Genomic DNA, 17790 nt, shown 5'->3' with positions numbered 1-17790 from the left:
TGAAGATTGTAGAGAAGACAGAATATTACACAACTTTAGCCAAGTAGAAACTCCTCAGGGAGCCATACTACCCCACTCTGAAAGAGAGGTGTTTGGATTTGAGGTTTTGCCCTTATTATTATTTTTTTTTTTATAACAAGTGAATTTTGATTTCAAATGAGAAGAAAAGTTATAACAAATATAAGTTATCAAAGCAAACATCCAAGACAATCCAGAAAAAAATATTCGGTCATTTAGAAATTATTTAAAGTTCTGACACAGAGCGGTTATAATTTTATTGCCTCAGATTTTTTATGAAATTTTTTCAGAATGTTTATATGGATTCCTAAAGGGCATTTCTAAATGATCCCTCATGGAATAGGTTGTTATTAGGAGATTCCAGGGGAAATCATTATTTAGTTAAGTCGCACTTATTTTGTTTTAAATATGTGGGAAAATTTTGCTAGATGCAGGTGGAAGTAAAAAAGGTTGGCACTTGCTCTCAAGGGTGTTCCATTGTGTGAGAAACACAGGCAGGAAAACACTCAGTGATATTACACTGGGACCCAAAAGATGAGCTGTTGTTTGGGCTAAGAGAAATCCTGAAAGACTTCCCAGGGGAGGCAGTATTGTAGCGTGTAGATGAAGAAGAAAATTCCAGGATGAAGGACTAACACAAAAGCAGCAACACACCTTTGGAGAAGTGTGCCTAAAGCTGAGGCTGGAGCCGCACCGTTTTTCTGTGACTTCTGTGAATGGGACAGGTGGCTCTCCCTCACTCACTGCATCGCTCTCTCTATTTCCCTGAAGTTTGAGATGGATCTGAATCAAATGTGGGGGTTTGGGGGCAGCAAATACAATGGGCCTAGAGAAGCAGACAGGACCGTGGCTTTGTGATTTCCAGCCAAGGAGATGTTCTGCACACTGAGAACACTCCTCTAAGAGTAAACCATTGACATCATCTGCCACTAACTCATAAAGCATTGAGCAAAGGCAAAAAAAAAAAAAAAAAAAAAAAAAAATGGCCTAAGTAGTAGCACCACCCCAAAATTGCCTATCTTAATATCAAACACAGAAAAGAATGGCTTTCTGCAGGTCACTGCAAGTAGCGTGATGCTTGAGGACTGTGTTAGTTTCCCAGGGCTGTCATAACACGGCATCAAACACTGGGTAGCTTGAAACAGAGATGTCGAGTATCTCAGTTCTGGAGGCTAGAGGTCCAAGATCAAGGTGTCAGCATGAAGGATTATTTCTGAATCTATTCCATGCCTCTCTTCCATGCTGGTGGCTGGGTGGAAGACTGTGGCATTCTTAGCACATGCTACATCACCCCAATCTCTGCTTTCATCTTCATATAGTGTTCTCCATGTATGCATGTCTGTGTTATAAAGTACCCCCAACCATGGAATCTCACTGTGCTGTCCAGGCTGGAGTGCAGTAGTGCCATTTCAGCTCACTGCAACCTCCGCCTCCTGAGTTGAAGCAATTCCCCTGCCTCGGCCTCCCAAGTAGCTGGGACTACAGGCACGTACCACCATGCCTAGCTAATTTTTTTAAATTTTTAGTAGAGATGGAGTTTCACCATATTGGCCAGACTGGTCTTGAATTCCTGACCTCGTGATCCACCCGCCTTGGTCTCCCAAAGTGCTGGGATTCCAGACATAAGCCACTGCGCTTGGCCAAGTCCACCGTTTTATACACCATCAGTCATAATGTATGAGGGGACCACCTTATTCCAGTATCACCTTATGTTAACTTATTACACCTGTAATTACCCTAGTTCCAAATAAGACCACATTCAGAGGTACTGGGAGTGAGGACTTAACATACGAATTTTTTAGAAACACAGTTCAGCCTATAACAGTGAGCCTTCACTTAGATATGCAAAAATCCATCTTTGTTTCTGTCTTTCTTCCTGTGATATTTAACTTTCTAACTCAGATAAGCTGGTTCCTCCGGCTGACCTCCTTTGTGGGAAGAGATCCTGTGTCATATGGGAAAGATTCCTGTTATGTATGTGCCCTTTACTCCTTCACTGCTCCAGGCTCTTGTGATCAAACCTACAATTAAAGGGTGAGATGATTTGCACTGTGTCCCTTCCTACTTCACGTTAAGGCAGTTCAAACCGTCCCTTTCTTGGGAGTCAAGAGTCTTTGCCATGTGTCATCTTCATTATTTGAGGTCTGTTTGTTACAAGATTAGGAGTAATTTTGTCTGCTAGTAGGTTTCAAGCAGCCCATCAGGTACTCAGATTGCTAGGAACTAGAATGTATCACACTAGAAGAGACTCTGAAATCTATGTCTTGGAGGTTTCACTGGATAAGATTAATACCCATTTGTCTAGAAGAGCTTACATGCTGTCTTGAGTAGATACTAATGACTTCTGGGGACTCTAAATAATCTTATGATTTTAGATATTATTTAGACAATTTAAGAAATAATATAAGCATATCTTATAAATTTAGAAAAAAAAAACTACTTGACTGTTTATTGTTTGGGAATTTTATTAACCCAGAGGAAGTTTTATAAACTGAAATCTTGCTTTAGGGAATTTTGAAGTTCTCCATGTCCACAGGTCCAGTGAATATTTACTCCTGTCTTGTTAATCCTTGCCTCTTCTGGGTCTGGTGTCCCCATCCCCACACCTACCCCTTTGACCAAGGGAAATCAATTTGTCCCTTTAAAAAATGGCAGCTTTCATGATTGGGTGAAGAAACAGAGTGAGCAATCGAAGGCAGTGGGACGTTGTAAGGTTTGAGAACTCTTACATGGGAGCTGGGAGGAAGCTTGTCTTGAAGCTGCAGCTATGCTACCAAACCAAAAAGACCCAAACAAAAGCAAATCCTGACTACTTTGCATTCAGCTATTGGGGCTAATCTTATGTGGATATAAAAATACTCCTGAGAAAATGATTGTTTTCCCTTAAAATATGTGTTCCTGAAAGGCTTGCAGCATTCTTAATTGAAATTTCATCATTCCTTAGGGTCAAAATGTTTTCCAAGGGGACAGATCTCTAATGTGGCATTTACTAAAAAATATTGAGAAAATGTCTTTCAGTGGAGAAATCTGCTTTTCAGGAAAACATCCAGGAACTTACCTACTCTGTAAAGTGGAATACATCTGCATAAAGTGACACCTCTCTTTCCTCTTCAGCACCTTTTGTTTTGCAGGAACAGGGAGTCAGTCCAAGCCTTCTGAAAATGATTGTATATCTCAGGGCCTTAGCAAACACTTTGCACCTTGAAAGTGAAAGAGGAAGGGAAAAAATGATAAAGTTCTTACTTCCAGTCTCATTAACCTAAAGAGCTGGTCCTCTGGGCACACCTGGTAGGCATAGAAACCAAGTTGGAATGTAGACAAATCAGAAGCCCTTAAATGAAACTGAGAAGATATTTCTCTAACCCTTAACCATCTGGTTCTACTCTATAAGGTCCAACAAAAACCTTAAGCTTTTTTTCTTTTTGGTTGGAGGGTACTATAATTTTTAAAAATTAATCTTAAAATAAGGGATTTGGTTGGGAGTTGGAAATATTTTTGTATTAGACATAATACTTAATTTTATGGTCTTTGAGGGTCAAAATAGTTCTCCAAATACTAACAATCTTATTATTCATATGCTTTCTTCATTGTCCACCTCTTATCTTTTCATGCCGATTGTATTGCAGCAGCTGTCTATGTGGTCTCCCAACTTCTAGCCTCTCTGTTTATCTGTCTGGCTCTCCAAACCTTCTCCTATAACAGTCTCAGGCTTATTTTGCTTATACATCCACTTTCAATATATGTCTTCTTTGTTCAAGAACCTTTTCTGTTGTTTATGTTGTAAAGTCTGAATCTGGCCACCTGGTGTCCAGGGCTCTCTGCAGTCTGGCTACAAATCGTCTTTGCAACCTCATGGCCTCCTGTCCACCCCTGTAACCTCTCTATTCCAGCCAGCTAATCCACTCACCCTTCCCTGATCAAGAGCTCTACTTTGCTATCTTCCTATCTTTGCTATGTTGTTTTCCCATTTCCTCCCTCCTAATCCTTTCACTTCTAAAACCCACATTTACACAGGATCTACCATCTCTTCTGTGTCTTTTGGTAGCTAAACATATATAGCTTTCAATAGTTATTTGACTTTTCTGATTTTGCTTTTGCCTCCTCCAAAAGATTTTATGCTCCTTTAGATCAGGGCTTGGCTTATGTTATACTTCTGGTATTCTCCATAGCATCTAATGCAAAGATAAGCATATTATAAGTACAAAATATATGTTTTGATATATTGATTCATCTATCCATGAGATTGGAATTACATGGTATTATTATTATTATTATTATTTTTTTTTTTTTTGAGACAGAGTTTCGCTCTTATTACCCAGGCTGGAGTGCAATGGCGCGATCTCGGCTCACTGCAACCTCCGCCTCCTGGGTTCAGGCAATTCTCCTGCCTCAGCCTCCTGCGTAGTTCGGATTACAGGCATGTGCCACCATGCCCAGCTACTTTTTTTTTTTGTATTTTTAGTAGAGATGGGGTTTCACCATATTGACCAGGACGGTCTTGATCTCTTGACCTGGTGATCCACCCGCCTCGGCCTCCCAAAGTGCTGGGATTACAGGCTTGAGCCACCGCGCCCGGCCTACATGGTATTATTATACATACTAGATGCTTCAGCTTCTGCTTTTGCAAAGACTGTGAACGAAATTGATTTCAGAACTCAGTGCTGAAAACTTAATAAATTAGCTGTCAGCCTATTTTTTAATAAAATAAAATTATTACAAATACACATAATTTTTTCCCTCTAAGTGTAGCAAGCCAAAAGTGGGTGAAGTGGATAGCTTCACCTTTCCATTGGCTTCTGTTGAGGGTTGAAGAGACTGATTAGATCATGAGATCTATATGAGGCATACTTTCAAGAAAGAAGCTATGATATAGATGGACAGTTGAGGTGCATGAGTCTGTAGAAGGCATTCTGCAAGAAAAAAATCTTTTTTTTGGAGCTTGGGAAAAGATCTCACTCTGTCACCCAGGCTGGAGTGCAGTGGTGCATTCTGGGCTCACCACAGCCTTGACTTTCTGGGCTCAAGTGATCCTCCCACCTCAGCCTCCTGAGTAATTGAGATCACAGGCAAGTGCCACACGCCCACTAAATTTTTGTTTTTGTTTTTTTGTAGACATGGGGTTTTGCTCTGTTGGCCAGGCTGGTCTCAAACTCCGAGCTCAAGTAATCCACCCACCTTGGCCTCTCAAAGTGCTGGGATTACAGGTGTGCACCATAGTGCCCAGACAAGTCATATTTTTAACAGAAGACTTTTTAAAAAGCTTAACTGCTTTATATATGGGGGCTTAGGGGAGGAAAAGCACTCAAAGAGCCAATGGGCAAATGGCAGAGTAAGCTTTTCCAACTTAGCTCAGAAAAGTTATACCATAAGTTTACTGTGTTTACTCCTATTAAACTTGAGCCTTCTTTCTCCACTAAAAAGTATTCTCTTTACTTCCTGCCACCACTTGCTCTTCTAAATAAACTCAGGGGATATCCTGTGATCCACATCATGGAAACTGCTCAGGATGAGATCATCTCAGAAGTGTCTTCCAGCCTTAATATTGTGTGTATCTGGGGTTGCTTTCCCATCTTCGTGGTGACAGGATGGCTGGTATGTTTGTAATGTCAAACTGTTTAGTATAATATTAAGTTCACAAAGTTACTGTGAACCAAGCTTGATTGTAACTTCATGAACAGAGGTAGTCAGAAAGAGGGAAAAAAAAAATGGCTCTGTCTATTTCTAGAACCCCCAGCCCATGAATTCTGTCTAGGAAGATATCAAACTTCTGACTCTTACATCATCAGAAAAAGCATTTGTGGGCTAGAAAGATCCCAGGAAGTAAGGAAGCCGATGCAAGCAGCTGTCTTTAGAAATGATTAAGCAATCAATCATTTCAAGGGTTCTGTGAATAGCCTGAAGTACCATCCAATAATCACTTCTGTCTGCATCAAGAGCTTAAGATTTTTTTAAACTATTAAGATTTTAAGATTGCAATACTTGTTTATTCTTAAGAAGAGAAGGAACAGGTTGGGGAAAAAATTAAGTCTTGGATCTCATCTAATAACGCTTTTTTTTTTTTAAATCCCTCACATAATGCAGCTTACTTTTTTGTTACAGTGTTTGCATTTAAACGGAATCATCATTGTCCAGGAACAAATGTGGTCTTTTCATATTATTTGGGAGAACAGCAGGACTTCAGTGAGTTGGTAGCAGTACAATAGCTCACTCGGGCTGCTGCAGTCTAGCTGTAGACATGTTAATTAATATATTTCTCTGACACCTAGGTGATTGAAATAGCAATTAAAGAGTAATTAAAATGTTTACTTCTTGTAGGAATGTCAACTAAGATGTGGAATATAGCAATTACCTATGACGGATTAGAGGAAGATGATGAGGTCTTTGAAGTAATTCTGAACTCCCCTGTGAATGCAGTTCTTGGCACAAAGACAAAAGCTGCAGTGAAAATTTTGGACTCAAAAGGAGGTATTCTTTTGATCATCATCTTGAAATCAGGAGCGGTACTGGCGCTGTAGCTCTTGCTTTCAACAGCCAATGTGCTTGATAACACCTTCAAATCAAAATGCTTAATTTCTTGTCAAGAAAGCACCCTCAGTCGTGATGTAGGCCCTTTATTCTGGTTTCTGCTTCATGTGGTTTTCCTCCTGCTAAGAATGATCGCTTGAGAAAAGCAACAAGTCAGTGCCGGAGTTGTTTTTTTTCTACCCATTTGTTGTTCTCACCGAGGGGGAAACTGTGTTGGTGAGAATCTATCGACAATTATTTTCCCCCAGAGTCTGTAGAGCTGTAATTATCTTCCTCTGTTAAAGAGCGCTCTTAATGCCTAAAATCTGAGCCCCCACTGTAGTGTGACCAGGAAAATTCTAAGAGAGGAAGGAATTGGAGAAAAAATAGATGTGAAAGATGCAGCTGGCTTGGGAATTTGGGAGCAGCTGGAGAATATTAATGAATGACTTTGGATGGCAGCGCCAAACAGACAATCCTGGATTGTCTATGCTAAAGAACAACCTGTGAACTAAATAAAATAAAGACCAGCCAAAGTCTTTGGTGCTCTGATTTTTTTTTTTGTCTGCCAAATGCCTTCCAGTTACTTGTCTTTTTAGCATTTGACAAGTGTTCCATACCATATTCAATCTTATACCCCTATTTTTACACCTGTCATACCCTATGGTCCATATTTTTTCTTGCCTGGAATCTATTACCTTTCTTACTCTGTAATAAAAATGGGCACTCTACTCTTTTCTTTATCATATCCATGTTTCCGCAACATCTCTCCCCTACCTTTCCTCAACAGATTTCTTTCTTTTCCAGTAGAATCTTCTGGTCACGTGAAGTATACAAAAGACATGATATACACATCTTATATATGAAATAGACACTACCCAGACAAGGGTTCTGCCCTCTAATTTTTTATGCCTTCCCAGAAATACTAATTGGTGAGGTTTCCAATAGAAGCCACTCTATTAAGATTTACGGGGTCTTTGTTCTGTTGCAACTAAGTGCAAAGTTTTACAAATACGACTTAATTCTATGACATCTTTAAACAATTCCAGTTTCTACCTCCAGGAAATGAATAAAGTGCTTGTGAAATACTACTTAATCAGTGAATAAACTTGTATATTGGGGTATACTATAATAAGAGAAGTGAGACTTTTCCCCCAGTATATGGCATGATTATAAAATCATAACAGTGATTTTCATTTGGGGTTTATTTAATCGATTTCATGACTTTCTAATCACTCAATAGATGTGCAGACAGGCACAGCTTTCCTGGATGTAAACTGATGAAGAATAAAGGCGTTTTGGCAAATGGCAAAAAGGCAACATCTGGTGGGAAAACCATCCATCTAGGTTTAATGACAAGCTGCCCCAGGAGCTGTGTCAATATGATCCCTTATCTGTTTGTATAAAATGAACTGACCGCCTGCCATCTTGCATGCCTCCAGGACAGTGCCATCCTTCATATTCCTCCAACCAAAGCAAGCACAGAACATGGGAGAAGGGCATTTGGCGTCTGCTGCCCCAAGGGTCTTCCTCATCTACCACTTCTGGTTCCTTTCATCTGGAAAGAAGACCTCTTCCATCTTCCACGCAGCTAGCAGTCACCAGGGGAGACACCCTGTGGGGCTTTGATTCTACACATTTTTCTCAAAGGAAGCTTAGGACCCATGGGAATGGCAAAACAGTAAGGATGGGGACCTTTTGGGAGTTGATGTGCAGAATACATACTGAAAGAATCAAAAGATATTAAGTATTCTGAAACACTGAAGAAGCTGTTTCGATTCTCATAGCGAGTAGGGGCCATGGTTCCTTGCACAGGTAGGCAGTGCCTTCTGTTTACAAAGATCACGAGGCTGCCTTGCTTCTTTAATTGTACTAACTGAGGTCATAGATAATGCTGATTTATCCATATGACTTCTGCTTTGATTCCTTTTGGGACCAGGACAAATAGGAAATGACCAGTGACCCTAAAATAGAGGGAGATTAAGTGATGCAGCTGGGTGTGGAAGCCATGGCTTTGTCCTTATTAACACAGCATTCTAAGCACTGCACACTCTCACGTTGCACGTGTGTGTGTGTGTGTGTGTGTGTGTGTGTGTATGTGTTTTCTTGGACCTCTGTGTACTGTAGATATACCAAAAAATAAAGAGGTATTTCCTCCCTGACTGGAACTATGTATGTGTGAATCCATACAACAATCACAAATTCTGTTTAGGCCTACTGATTTCTGAAATTCCAATGATTTGGACATGGAAAATCTTAAGATACATATTGCGCATAAGATACTAATTGTTCAGACATTAGTAAGATCTTACTGGGTGGTTTTACCCTATTGCTATTTATTAGTCAATCCAATTCTGTTCATATATTGTTCTCTGTCAATTTCAGGTTCATCCATCCTCTGTTTATAGAAATGGAACAGACATCATCTATAATGTAAGCATAGCCACAGAATTGCTAAATTTCTTATATGTATGGATGCAAGTATTTAGGGAAACTATTATTTTATATTTTTACATTTATATAAAATTGTTTTGAAATTAGAGGCTTAAGCGTTCAGAAAAACAAATCCTCTTGTCTTTTTGCTTTGACCAAATTTTTGAATTGCTCCTTATTTTGTTTGCTATCTTGGTGTTTCCTTTTTCTTTATTGTTGTTGATTGTTGGTTTCCTCAAGTATCATGGGATCGTTTCCTTGAAACTGGAGGATGACAGTTTTCCAAGTCACAAAAGGAAGGCCAAAGTATCCATCATTAGTCAGCCCCAAAAGACAATTAAGGGGGCAGAACTGCCTCAAGCAGATAAGGTGGAATCCACAACTGGCTCACACTTCCCCAGACAGGTATGAAAATCTTTTTTCCTTCCTATTCACCTTATAACAAGTTGTTTGCTGGGCCATAAACACACTTAATTCACAAAATAGCCTCCACGGTTGGTTGGGGGGACAGTTTACTCAACACCAATGCTTCTCAAATGAAGACCCAAACGAGGTGAATATATGAGCAACTTTCCTTAAGACAATTCTAAATTGCTAAGTTGCCTTTTCTTCTCAAAGGACCATTTGCCCTCATTTCCAAAGAATTGCACTCTGGAATTAAAGGGACTCTTCCATTTTGAAGAAGGCATCCAGAAGCTGTATCAGTGCAATGGGATTGCCTGGAAAGCCTGGAGTCCCCAAACCAAGGTGGGAGACAGGCTGAGCAGCCAAGCACCTTTACTTGCAGTGTGCTCTATGATATGCTAATAAAGGGGAATGATCTTGTGCATTACTCAACTCATGTTGCATATTCTGGCCAGGGTTACAACTTGAAGGCTAAGAGGAAAAATTTGCCTAAAGTGGCTTTTCAAAAAAAAATCACAAAATACATTAGTTAAATCAATGTCATTTAAGATGTTTACTTGTTTTGTTTGGTTATCAGAATGTCAAAGTTGAAAAACTGAAATGTTGCTGACTGTGATAGTGTTTTCTGTAAGAAGTCATTGCGTTTCTCAAGAGGGAGAATTGGGATTAGGGCTGACTCCCTTTGCGGTGACAAAACTACTTGACTGAAGTTAAGGGACTTGTAGGGCTCCTCATGCTGAGTGGACTGCAGATGGTAAAGACCGTTACGATGTGAACACACACAACTGTTTTTCAGGACGTGGAGGATAAATCCTGCCCAGCTGGGTGGCACCATCACTCAGGCTACTGTCACATCTTGATCACAGAGCAGAAAGGCACCTGGAATGCAGCTGCCCGAGCTTGCAGGGAACAGTAAGGAACCCTTTTGCACATTTGATTGATGTCTTCTTTTCCACTATTTCTCTATTTTCTAATGGAAGTCACGAGTTGCTTCATTCATTCAACAAGTTTTGAGTGTTTAATATCTGTTTGGCTTTGTTTTAGGAGCCCCGAGGGAGTTCTGTAGCTCAGAATGGATTTGTGAGTGGCCTCGATAATGTATCTGGTTAGTGCAAAAGTAATTGCAGTTTTTGCCATTACTTTTGTAACTACCTAATATTTGACTTTGTTCTCTTCTGTAAAAGCTGCACCGTTGCCGTGTTTCTCTTTCTTTTCTTTTTTCCTCTCTATCTCATTCTTTGTGAGGAAATCAGAAAAAGATTTTCTGAGTCAGCAGCATTGCAGTTCTGATATCTTTTTTTATGTGATAAGAATTTGTGCCCATTTAATTGAAAGTATGTAGCAGTGAAAAGCCTTATAGCATCGGGCCTCTAGCAATGCGATTATATAGCAATGATTATACAGCTGGACAAGTAGGACAAAGGCTTACTAGGTAACAGAACATTCAATAAAGGATGACTTGTAGTCAGGTGATGACAACCAAATGCATATAGTCCAGGACTTTAAAAATGCATATGTGCTTATCCCTGACTCTCCCTCACTTTTTTTTTTTGGTCAACCTGGATATTATGCAAACAACACAATTAGACTAATATTCCCCATGGCTGGAAATTTAGACTAGGGAAGTCTCTGGTTATTATTGATCAGATCTTTTACTTCATCAAATTTAAAATGTTATGCTTAAAGACGCCATTAAGAAAATGAAAGAGCAAACCACATTCAGGAAAAGCTATTCTCAAACATAAACCTAATAAAAATCTTAAATCCAGAAAGTACACACAACTTCTACACATCAATGACAAAAAGACAATTCAAACAATAGTAAATGATTGGGAGTTTTCGCAAGATGTACAGTTGGTCAATAAATAAATGACAAGGTGCTCAAAAACATTAGATATTAGGTAAACAAAAATGAAAACCAAAGTGAAATACAGTTGGTCAATAAATAAATGAAAAGGTGCACAAAACCATTAGATATTAGGTAAATAAAAATGAAAACCAAAATGAAAGACCACTTCACACCTACTAGAATAGTTAAAATTATAAATATGGCAATCCAAATTTGTTTTTAATTTTTAAACTTTTAGGTTCAGGGGTAAATGTGCAGGTTTGCTACCTGGGAAAACATGTGTCATGGGGGTTCGTTGTACAGATGATTTCATCACCCAGGTGTTAAGCCTAGTACCCATTAGTTATTTTTCCTGATCCTCTCCTTCCTCTCACCTTCCACATTCCAATGTGGGTTGTTCCCCTATGTGTCCATGTGTTCTCATCATTTAGCTTCCACTTTTGAGAACATGAAGCATTTGGTTTTCTGTTCCTGTATTAGTTTGCTGCAGATAATGACCTCCAGCTCCATCCATGTCCTTGCAAAGGACACAATCTTGTTCTTTTTTATGGCTGCATAGTATTCCATGGTAGACAATACCAAATGTTGATAAAGATGTAGAGCAAATAGAATTCTCATGTGTTGTTGGTCAAATGTAAAATGATACATCCACTTTGTAGAACGGTCTAGCAGTTTCTTATACAGTTATCTGCATCTACCCTATGACCTAACGTATTCTACTCCTAGGTATTTAACCAAAAGAAATAAAAATATATGCTAAAAAAAGCTTTATAAAAGTATCGTATAGTAACTTTATTCGTAATAATATTAATTTGGGTTTTTTTTTGTTACGGATGTTTAGAAGTACTTGATATTTTCTTCATCAACAGAATAAATTGGGGTTTTTTTTGATAAGTTATTTTATAAGTGATTGAATAAACTACTGAAACCTCCAACAATTGTAGATAAATCAAAAATAGAATGTAGAAAGAAAGCAGCCCTATGCAACAGAATACTTATTATATGATTCCATATATATAAATAAGAAAATATAATCTATGTTGTTAGAAATAAAAAATTGTCATCTCTGGTAAGATTGTGGAATGACTAGAAAACAGCATGAGGCAACGTTCTGAAGTGAGAGAAGTGTTCAATGTCTTATTCTAAGTGGTTACTAAGTGGATGTATATATGATTGGCAAGACTAATCAAATTGAATATTAAAACATCTATTCAATTTATTATATGTAAATTATACCTAGTTTTTAAAAAAGCTAATAAAATGTTTTAAAAGTATGTTTACAAATTGGCAAAACCACCTTTTTCTTCACTGGTATATTTCATGTTCTAACTGTGAATAGAGTCACCAGAGAGGTTAAACAGCGGCTCTCAGGAGTTTGTTGTTACATTGGTGATATCAAATAAGATAAAATGTTAACATTTTTACAAATAATAATTGTTTTAAATACATGTAATTCCATAGTGCTATATGTTAAAGAACAAAGAAGACATTCTTCCATCATTAAGATGGTTAAGATATTAAAATGACATCTTAACTAGATATCATTTAGTTTGTCTTTACGTATTGAAAGTTCCAGTAGGAGTAGTGGTATTGGTCTTTTTTCCTCCTTGAGGAAAGAGCTTTGGTGTTGATGAAAAGCTATCTAAACTAACAAGAAGATTGCAGTATGTAACAAATGGGAGAATACTCTGGGTCTCTGCTTACAAAATTAAGGGAGAGTAGTTATACTCTAGTCAAAGTTGTCAAGATTAAATTGTTGATTTGTTGATAAAATGTAGATGAACATAATAGAACTTCCCAACTTGAAGTTTAGAAGCAACCTTTTGTTCATCTTCCAGTGGTTCTTAAAGGACAATGCAAGTAGCTGGTCTATAATGAAGCTTTCATTGGTTCTTTATGTATGAGAAACGTAAGGACAGTATGTATTGAGAGATATCTTTCCATTCAGTCATCGATGGTGGTGTCAGATTGCCAATTTTTTTTTTTTTTTTTTTAAAGAACTGTTCTTTATCCTGAGATAATAGTCTAGGTTTTTGTTGTCAAAAATCACTTTTTATGATACAATAGCAATATAGTAACATTGTTGATGCACTCATGTTGACAAGTCTACATCAGTCTCCCATCATCTTTTGTTTTCATTTTATTGATACACCTATTAATAATTATGGGTAGGTTCTATTAAGTGAGTAAGTAGCAAGGAGTTTCTTCACTTATGTGTTAATACTGTACCATCAGTCATCACAATAATAAACTCAAGGCCCAAATTAATTTAAAAGCATAGGTACTTTCTCATGTGCTTAATCTAAGATTTCATCTGCAGCTTGGTTTTTAAGCACTTTCACCCGTGACGCTTTTATATTAGCCTGACTGTAGTCCTGCATGCCTCCTTGTCAACAATGTCTTACTTTTATATTGATAGTATGTGAAATTGTTTCACATGTATTAGCTTATTTGATCCTCCCATCATTTCTCTTATCTACAGTTTACAGATTTATTTAAAAGGTTCAAGGAAGCCAAATCACTTGCTCACAATCATATATGGAAGTAAATGAAAGAGACAGAATTTAGTTTTTCATCATCATACTCTCTAAAATATATCCCCTAAGTATAGTGGGTTTCTCATCACAGATGTACTGACAAGCATGTCTATTTTAACTGTGTTGAGGTTACATAAAGTAGATTTTCAAAATTATGTGTTAATAATTGTTTTTCTCTCACCGCAAACACATATTAAGATTTTTATTAAATTATGGATCCTAAGTTGGATTTAAATCAAATTAACGTTTCAAGGCAAACCTAAAGTATGATCAAATTCCTCATTTATAGATTCATTTATTTAACAAATATTTCTGAAAGTCCTTTACAGAAGGTCATTCACAACACCCATATTTCCATAAGGACAGCAAATTTTACTTTATCCTTTGTCCCTAACCAGATTTGCTAACTCAACTCAATCTTTATCAACAATCTTCTTTCCTCCTCATTGGTGTTTTATTATTTTTCTAAGTCAAGGGAGCCAGACTCCTAGATTATGCATTTCTTGAATTTACATATTGTAATCTCATCTGCTCATTTCCTCAGGCAGTCATTGTACATTTGGTAATTCTATTATTATAGATCATTATCTATTAAACCATTTTGTTTTCCCACAGGAGTGTCTGGAACCCCTGCTGGCCTTTCCTTAGGGTTACCCTGAAATATACCTATACTTAATCAAAAATTTTCAGAGAAGTAGATGTTTATTTCTATAACCAGAAAAATTAAAGCTTTTGTTTCTAATTCCATAATACAAATATTTGTGTATGTATACCTACTTATTTTAATTTTATATCCATATATACCTACCATATGTTATATGTATGTGAGCATAAAATAAAAGGAGTAATATTTTAATAAAATAATCAACATATGAATACCTAAATATTTCTTTTGTGAACAACTACGCTCTAATATTTTACCTATCTGAAGCAGAGCTATCTTCCCATCTCACTCTTTTGGAATTTCTTGCTTTTTGGAGAGTCAATAAGAAAACCGAAACTGTACTTGAGCAGCTAAAATGGATTTTACCAAGTTTGTTTTAAAGATACCTTTAGGAATATTCAAGCTAGAGAAGATGTTAAATATCATTGAATAAAACCCATTGCAGTTTGATGATGAAGTTGAGGCTGCGAAGTGAGGGAACTTCAGTAAGGTAATTAGTTCAGTAAGAGAATTAGGGAATTCAGTGAGAGAATTAAGGGGCAATCGGAAGTGGAACCCTGGTCTCTCATGCTCTGTACAAAATCCCATGGTGACTAGGATACCCCCTCAAGCCCTCCCTTGGCTTATGTTTAACACAAATTTGGTATTGTGTGTTCTAAGCCTACAGCACATTAGAATGACCATGTTGGATGTGATGGGGAGGGGAGGAGAGGAGATGCCTCATCAGACCTGCTGTAACTGTCAGACAGGAGCTGAGAATCGATAATGAGGTCGATCAGAGCCAAGTCACAAAACCCAGTTCAGCAGTGTAAGGCCATTCAGTGAGGGACAAAGTGCCTTATATATCTAAGTAAAAGAGGCCTAGAAATCATCATTGCATCAGATAGCAGCAAAGTACTATTATTAGTGGGGGAAAATCATTTAAAAATAGACAAATTATGTTCACCATAACTAGTCTGGAGAAGCAGAGAAATAGTTCCGAATTTCGAAAAGACAGGCAAAATAAATACAATTAAATTCAATTCAATAGGTATCTTAAATAATGTGTTACTAATTTTGTTTCCTACTTTTCATATCAATGGATATTAACTAGGCAAAAAGATCATGGTGATTTAATTTTTTTCCTTGTTTGATTTATTTAAATGCTTAAAATTATTTTTTAAAATTTAATTTTATGTTTAATTGACAAATAATAATTGTATATATTTGTGAGGTACAGTGTAATGTTAGAATACATGTATACATGACGTACTTGTTTCTTGTTTGAAACTTTCTTTTTTTTCTTAAAGAAGAAACAAAGAATTGTTTATTGGCTTTTTACTTAAAGCATTTTTAAAGAGGTTTTAATGAGCACCACTGGGGAATTAGGCACAATCAAATATTGCTTCTGAAAATAGCTAGCTGCAAAAATAATTCATAAAAAAATCTGTTTTGTGAAAAATACTTTATATATATTTGTAAAAACAGGCAGTTTAATTTCTACACATTCTAAGAAGGTTTGACAGTTGGGGCTATACTCATTTCATTGAATATAATGAAGGAGTCATAATTAAATGTTTATTTGACTAAACACACTAAGCTCCAAATTTAAGCCTGATGTAATTTTATCTAAATAGTTTGGGTTACCTTACTGATCCAATTAACTTGGTATTTGCCAAATTTATACCAGTTAGAAATAAACTTATGAGAAGAATAGTATTTTGGCATTAAATAAATAATTCAGTTGCTGAATTTCCAAAAAGATGTTTGAAATCTATTGTTTATGTCTTAAAACCTATTGATATTTTATGCTGGAAAGCCCAGATATACAATAAAAGATCACTTTCCTTGATGTCACTTACCCCCACCCTGCAGATACTTTTTAAATAAAACTACAGTACTAAAATCTTAGAAAGTTCTTTTAACATACATACATTTTTGTGTATTTTAAACTTATTTTTATTTCTGTTACGCAGAAATGTTAACTGCTTGTTGCTGATGCCCTCATTTTCATTTGCATGTAGATACCTGGGCAACCTTGTGACTGTATTCTCCAGGCAGCACATGCAATGGCTCTGGGACATTGGTGGGAGAAAGTCCTTCTGGATAGGCAAGTATCTGTGCTGCACTGAGGAGCAAGGCAAGGACATGAAACAAACAAGCACCACCACCCTGCTACTCACTCCGTGGGGCAAATGATCATGGTTTACCACCATAGGCAACGAATTTTAAACTCATCTTAAACCTTTGACACAATACATTCATTTTAAGACATCTATCCCAAAGAAATAAATAGGGATGTGGTCAGACTGATAAGCAAGAGAATTCAATGCAATAATATTTCTAAAAGTAAAAAATTAGAAATCGCTGTAACTGAAGAATGGTTAAATAAATTATAGTATAGCCATATGAAGGAATATGTAAAATTTAATGATTTTGCAAGCTGTTAATCAAGACATGAAAATTACCTTATGTTTATTAATTCATTTAACAAATATATGTTGGATGCACATTATATTACATATAAAATGTAAAATGTATTTCGTTTACGGCAAGGTGCTAAGTAAAAATTCAGGGTCTACATTCATATAAAGTAAATAATTTAGAATTTAAAAATTATATACATGTGGTGTATGTATAAATATAAATAAATTATATATTATATTCCAAATAATTAGAAATGACTTAACTCCAGGTAAGCATTATAGGTAGGCTGGTATGGTGGCTTATGCCTGTAGTCCCAGGACTTCAAGAGACCAAGGCTGGAGGATTGCTTGAGCCCAGGAGTTCGAGATGAGCCTGGGCAACAGAGTGAGTCTTTGTCTCTATGAAAAATTTAAAAATTAGCCAGGCATGGTGGCAGCTAATAGTAGTCCCAGCTACTTGGGAGACTGAGGTGGAAAGAATGCTTGAGGTTGGGAAGATGAGGCTGCAGTGAGCCCTGATTGTGCTACTGCACACTAGCATAGGCAACAGAGCAAGACCCTGTCTCAAAAAATATATATATATACATGATTTTAATTTTATTTCTTCTTTTCTGAAGTCTTAATATGTTCTACAGTTTTAACAATAATAACAAATCTTTTTTTTTTTCTTTTTCGAGACGGTGTCTTGCTCTGAGTGCAGTGGTGTGATCTTGGCTCACTGCAACTTCTGCCCTCTGGGTTCAGGCAATTCTCCTGCCTCAGGCTCCCTAGTAGCTGGGATTACAGGTGCCTGCTACCACAGCTGGCTAATTTTTGAACTTTTAGTAGAGATGGGGTTTCACCGTGTTGGCCAGGCTGGTCTTGAACTCCTGACCTCAAGTGATCCACCCGCCTCAGCCTCCCAAAGTGCTGGGATTACAGGCATGAGCCACTATTCCCAGTGGAATAACAAATCTTTTTAAACCACTTTAGAAA

General features: G+C 37.2%; 1 protein-coding gene across 5 annotated transcripts in view; it reads left to right on the top strand.

Annotated features, from left to right (window-relative positions):
- The window catches only part of FREM1 (FRAS1 related extracellular matrix 1), a 171709-nt gene that overhangs the window by 140293 nt on the left and 13626 nt on the right, over positions 1–17790 (top strand). For all 5 annotated transcript variants that reach the window (XM_074394856.1, XM_010338740.3, XM_074394857.1 and 2 more), the window contains 7 exons: positions 6334–6483; positions 7965–8203; positions 8908–8955; positions 9196–9360; positions 9574–9702; positions 10157–10272; positions 16414–16499. In XM_074394856.1, the coding sequence (XP_074250957.1) occupies positions 6334–6483; positions 7965–8203; positions 8908–8955; positions 9196–9360; positions 9574–9702; positions 10157–10272; positions 16414–16499 (933 nt within the window). The remainder of the gene's footprint in view (positions 1–6333; positions 6484–7964; positions 8204–8907; positions 8956–9195; positions 9361–9573; positions 9703–10156; positions 10273–16413; positions 16500–17790) is intronic.

Source organism: Saimiri boliviensis, chromosome 2 (genome assembly GCF_048565385.1).
Source record: "Saimiri boliviensis isolate mSaiBol1 chromosome 2, mSaiBol1.pri, whole genome shotgun sequence".
Taxonomy (NCBI): Eukaryota; Metazoa; Chordata; class Mammalia; order Primates; family Cebidae; genus Saimiri; species Saimiri boliviensis.
This window is presented reverse-complemented; position numbering and strand designations above follow the sequence as displayed.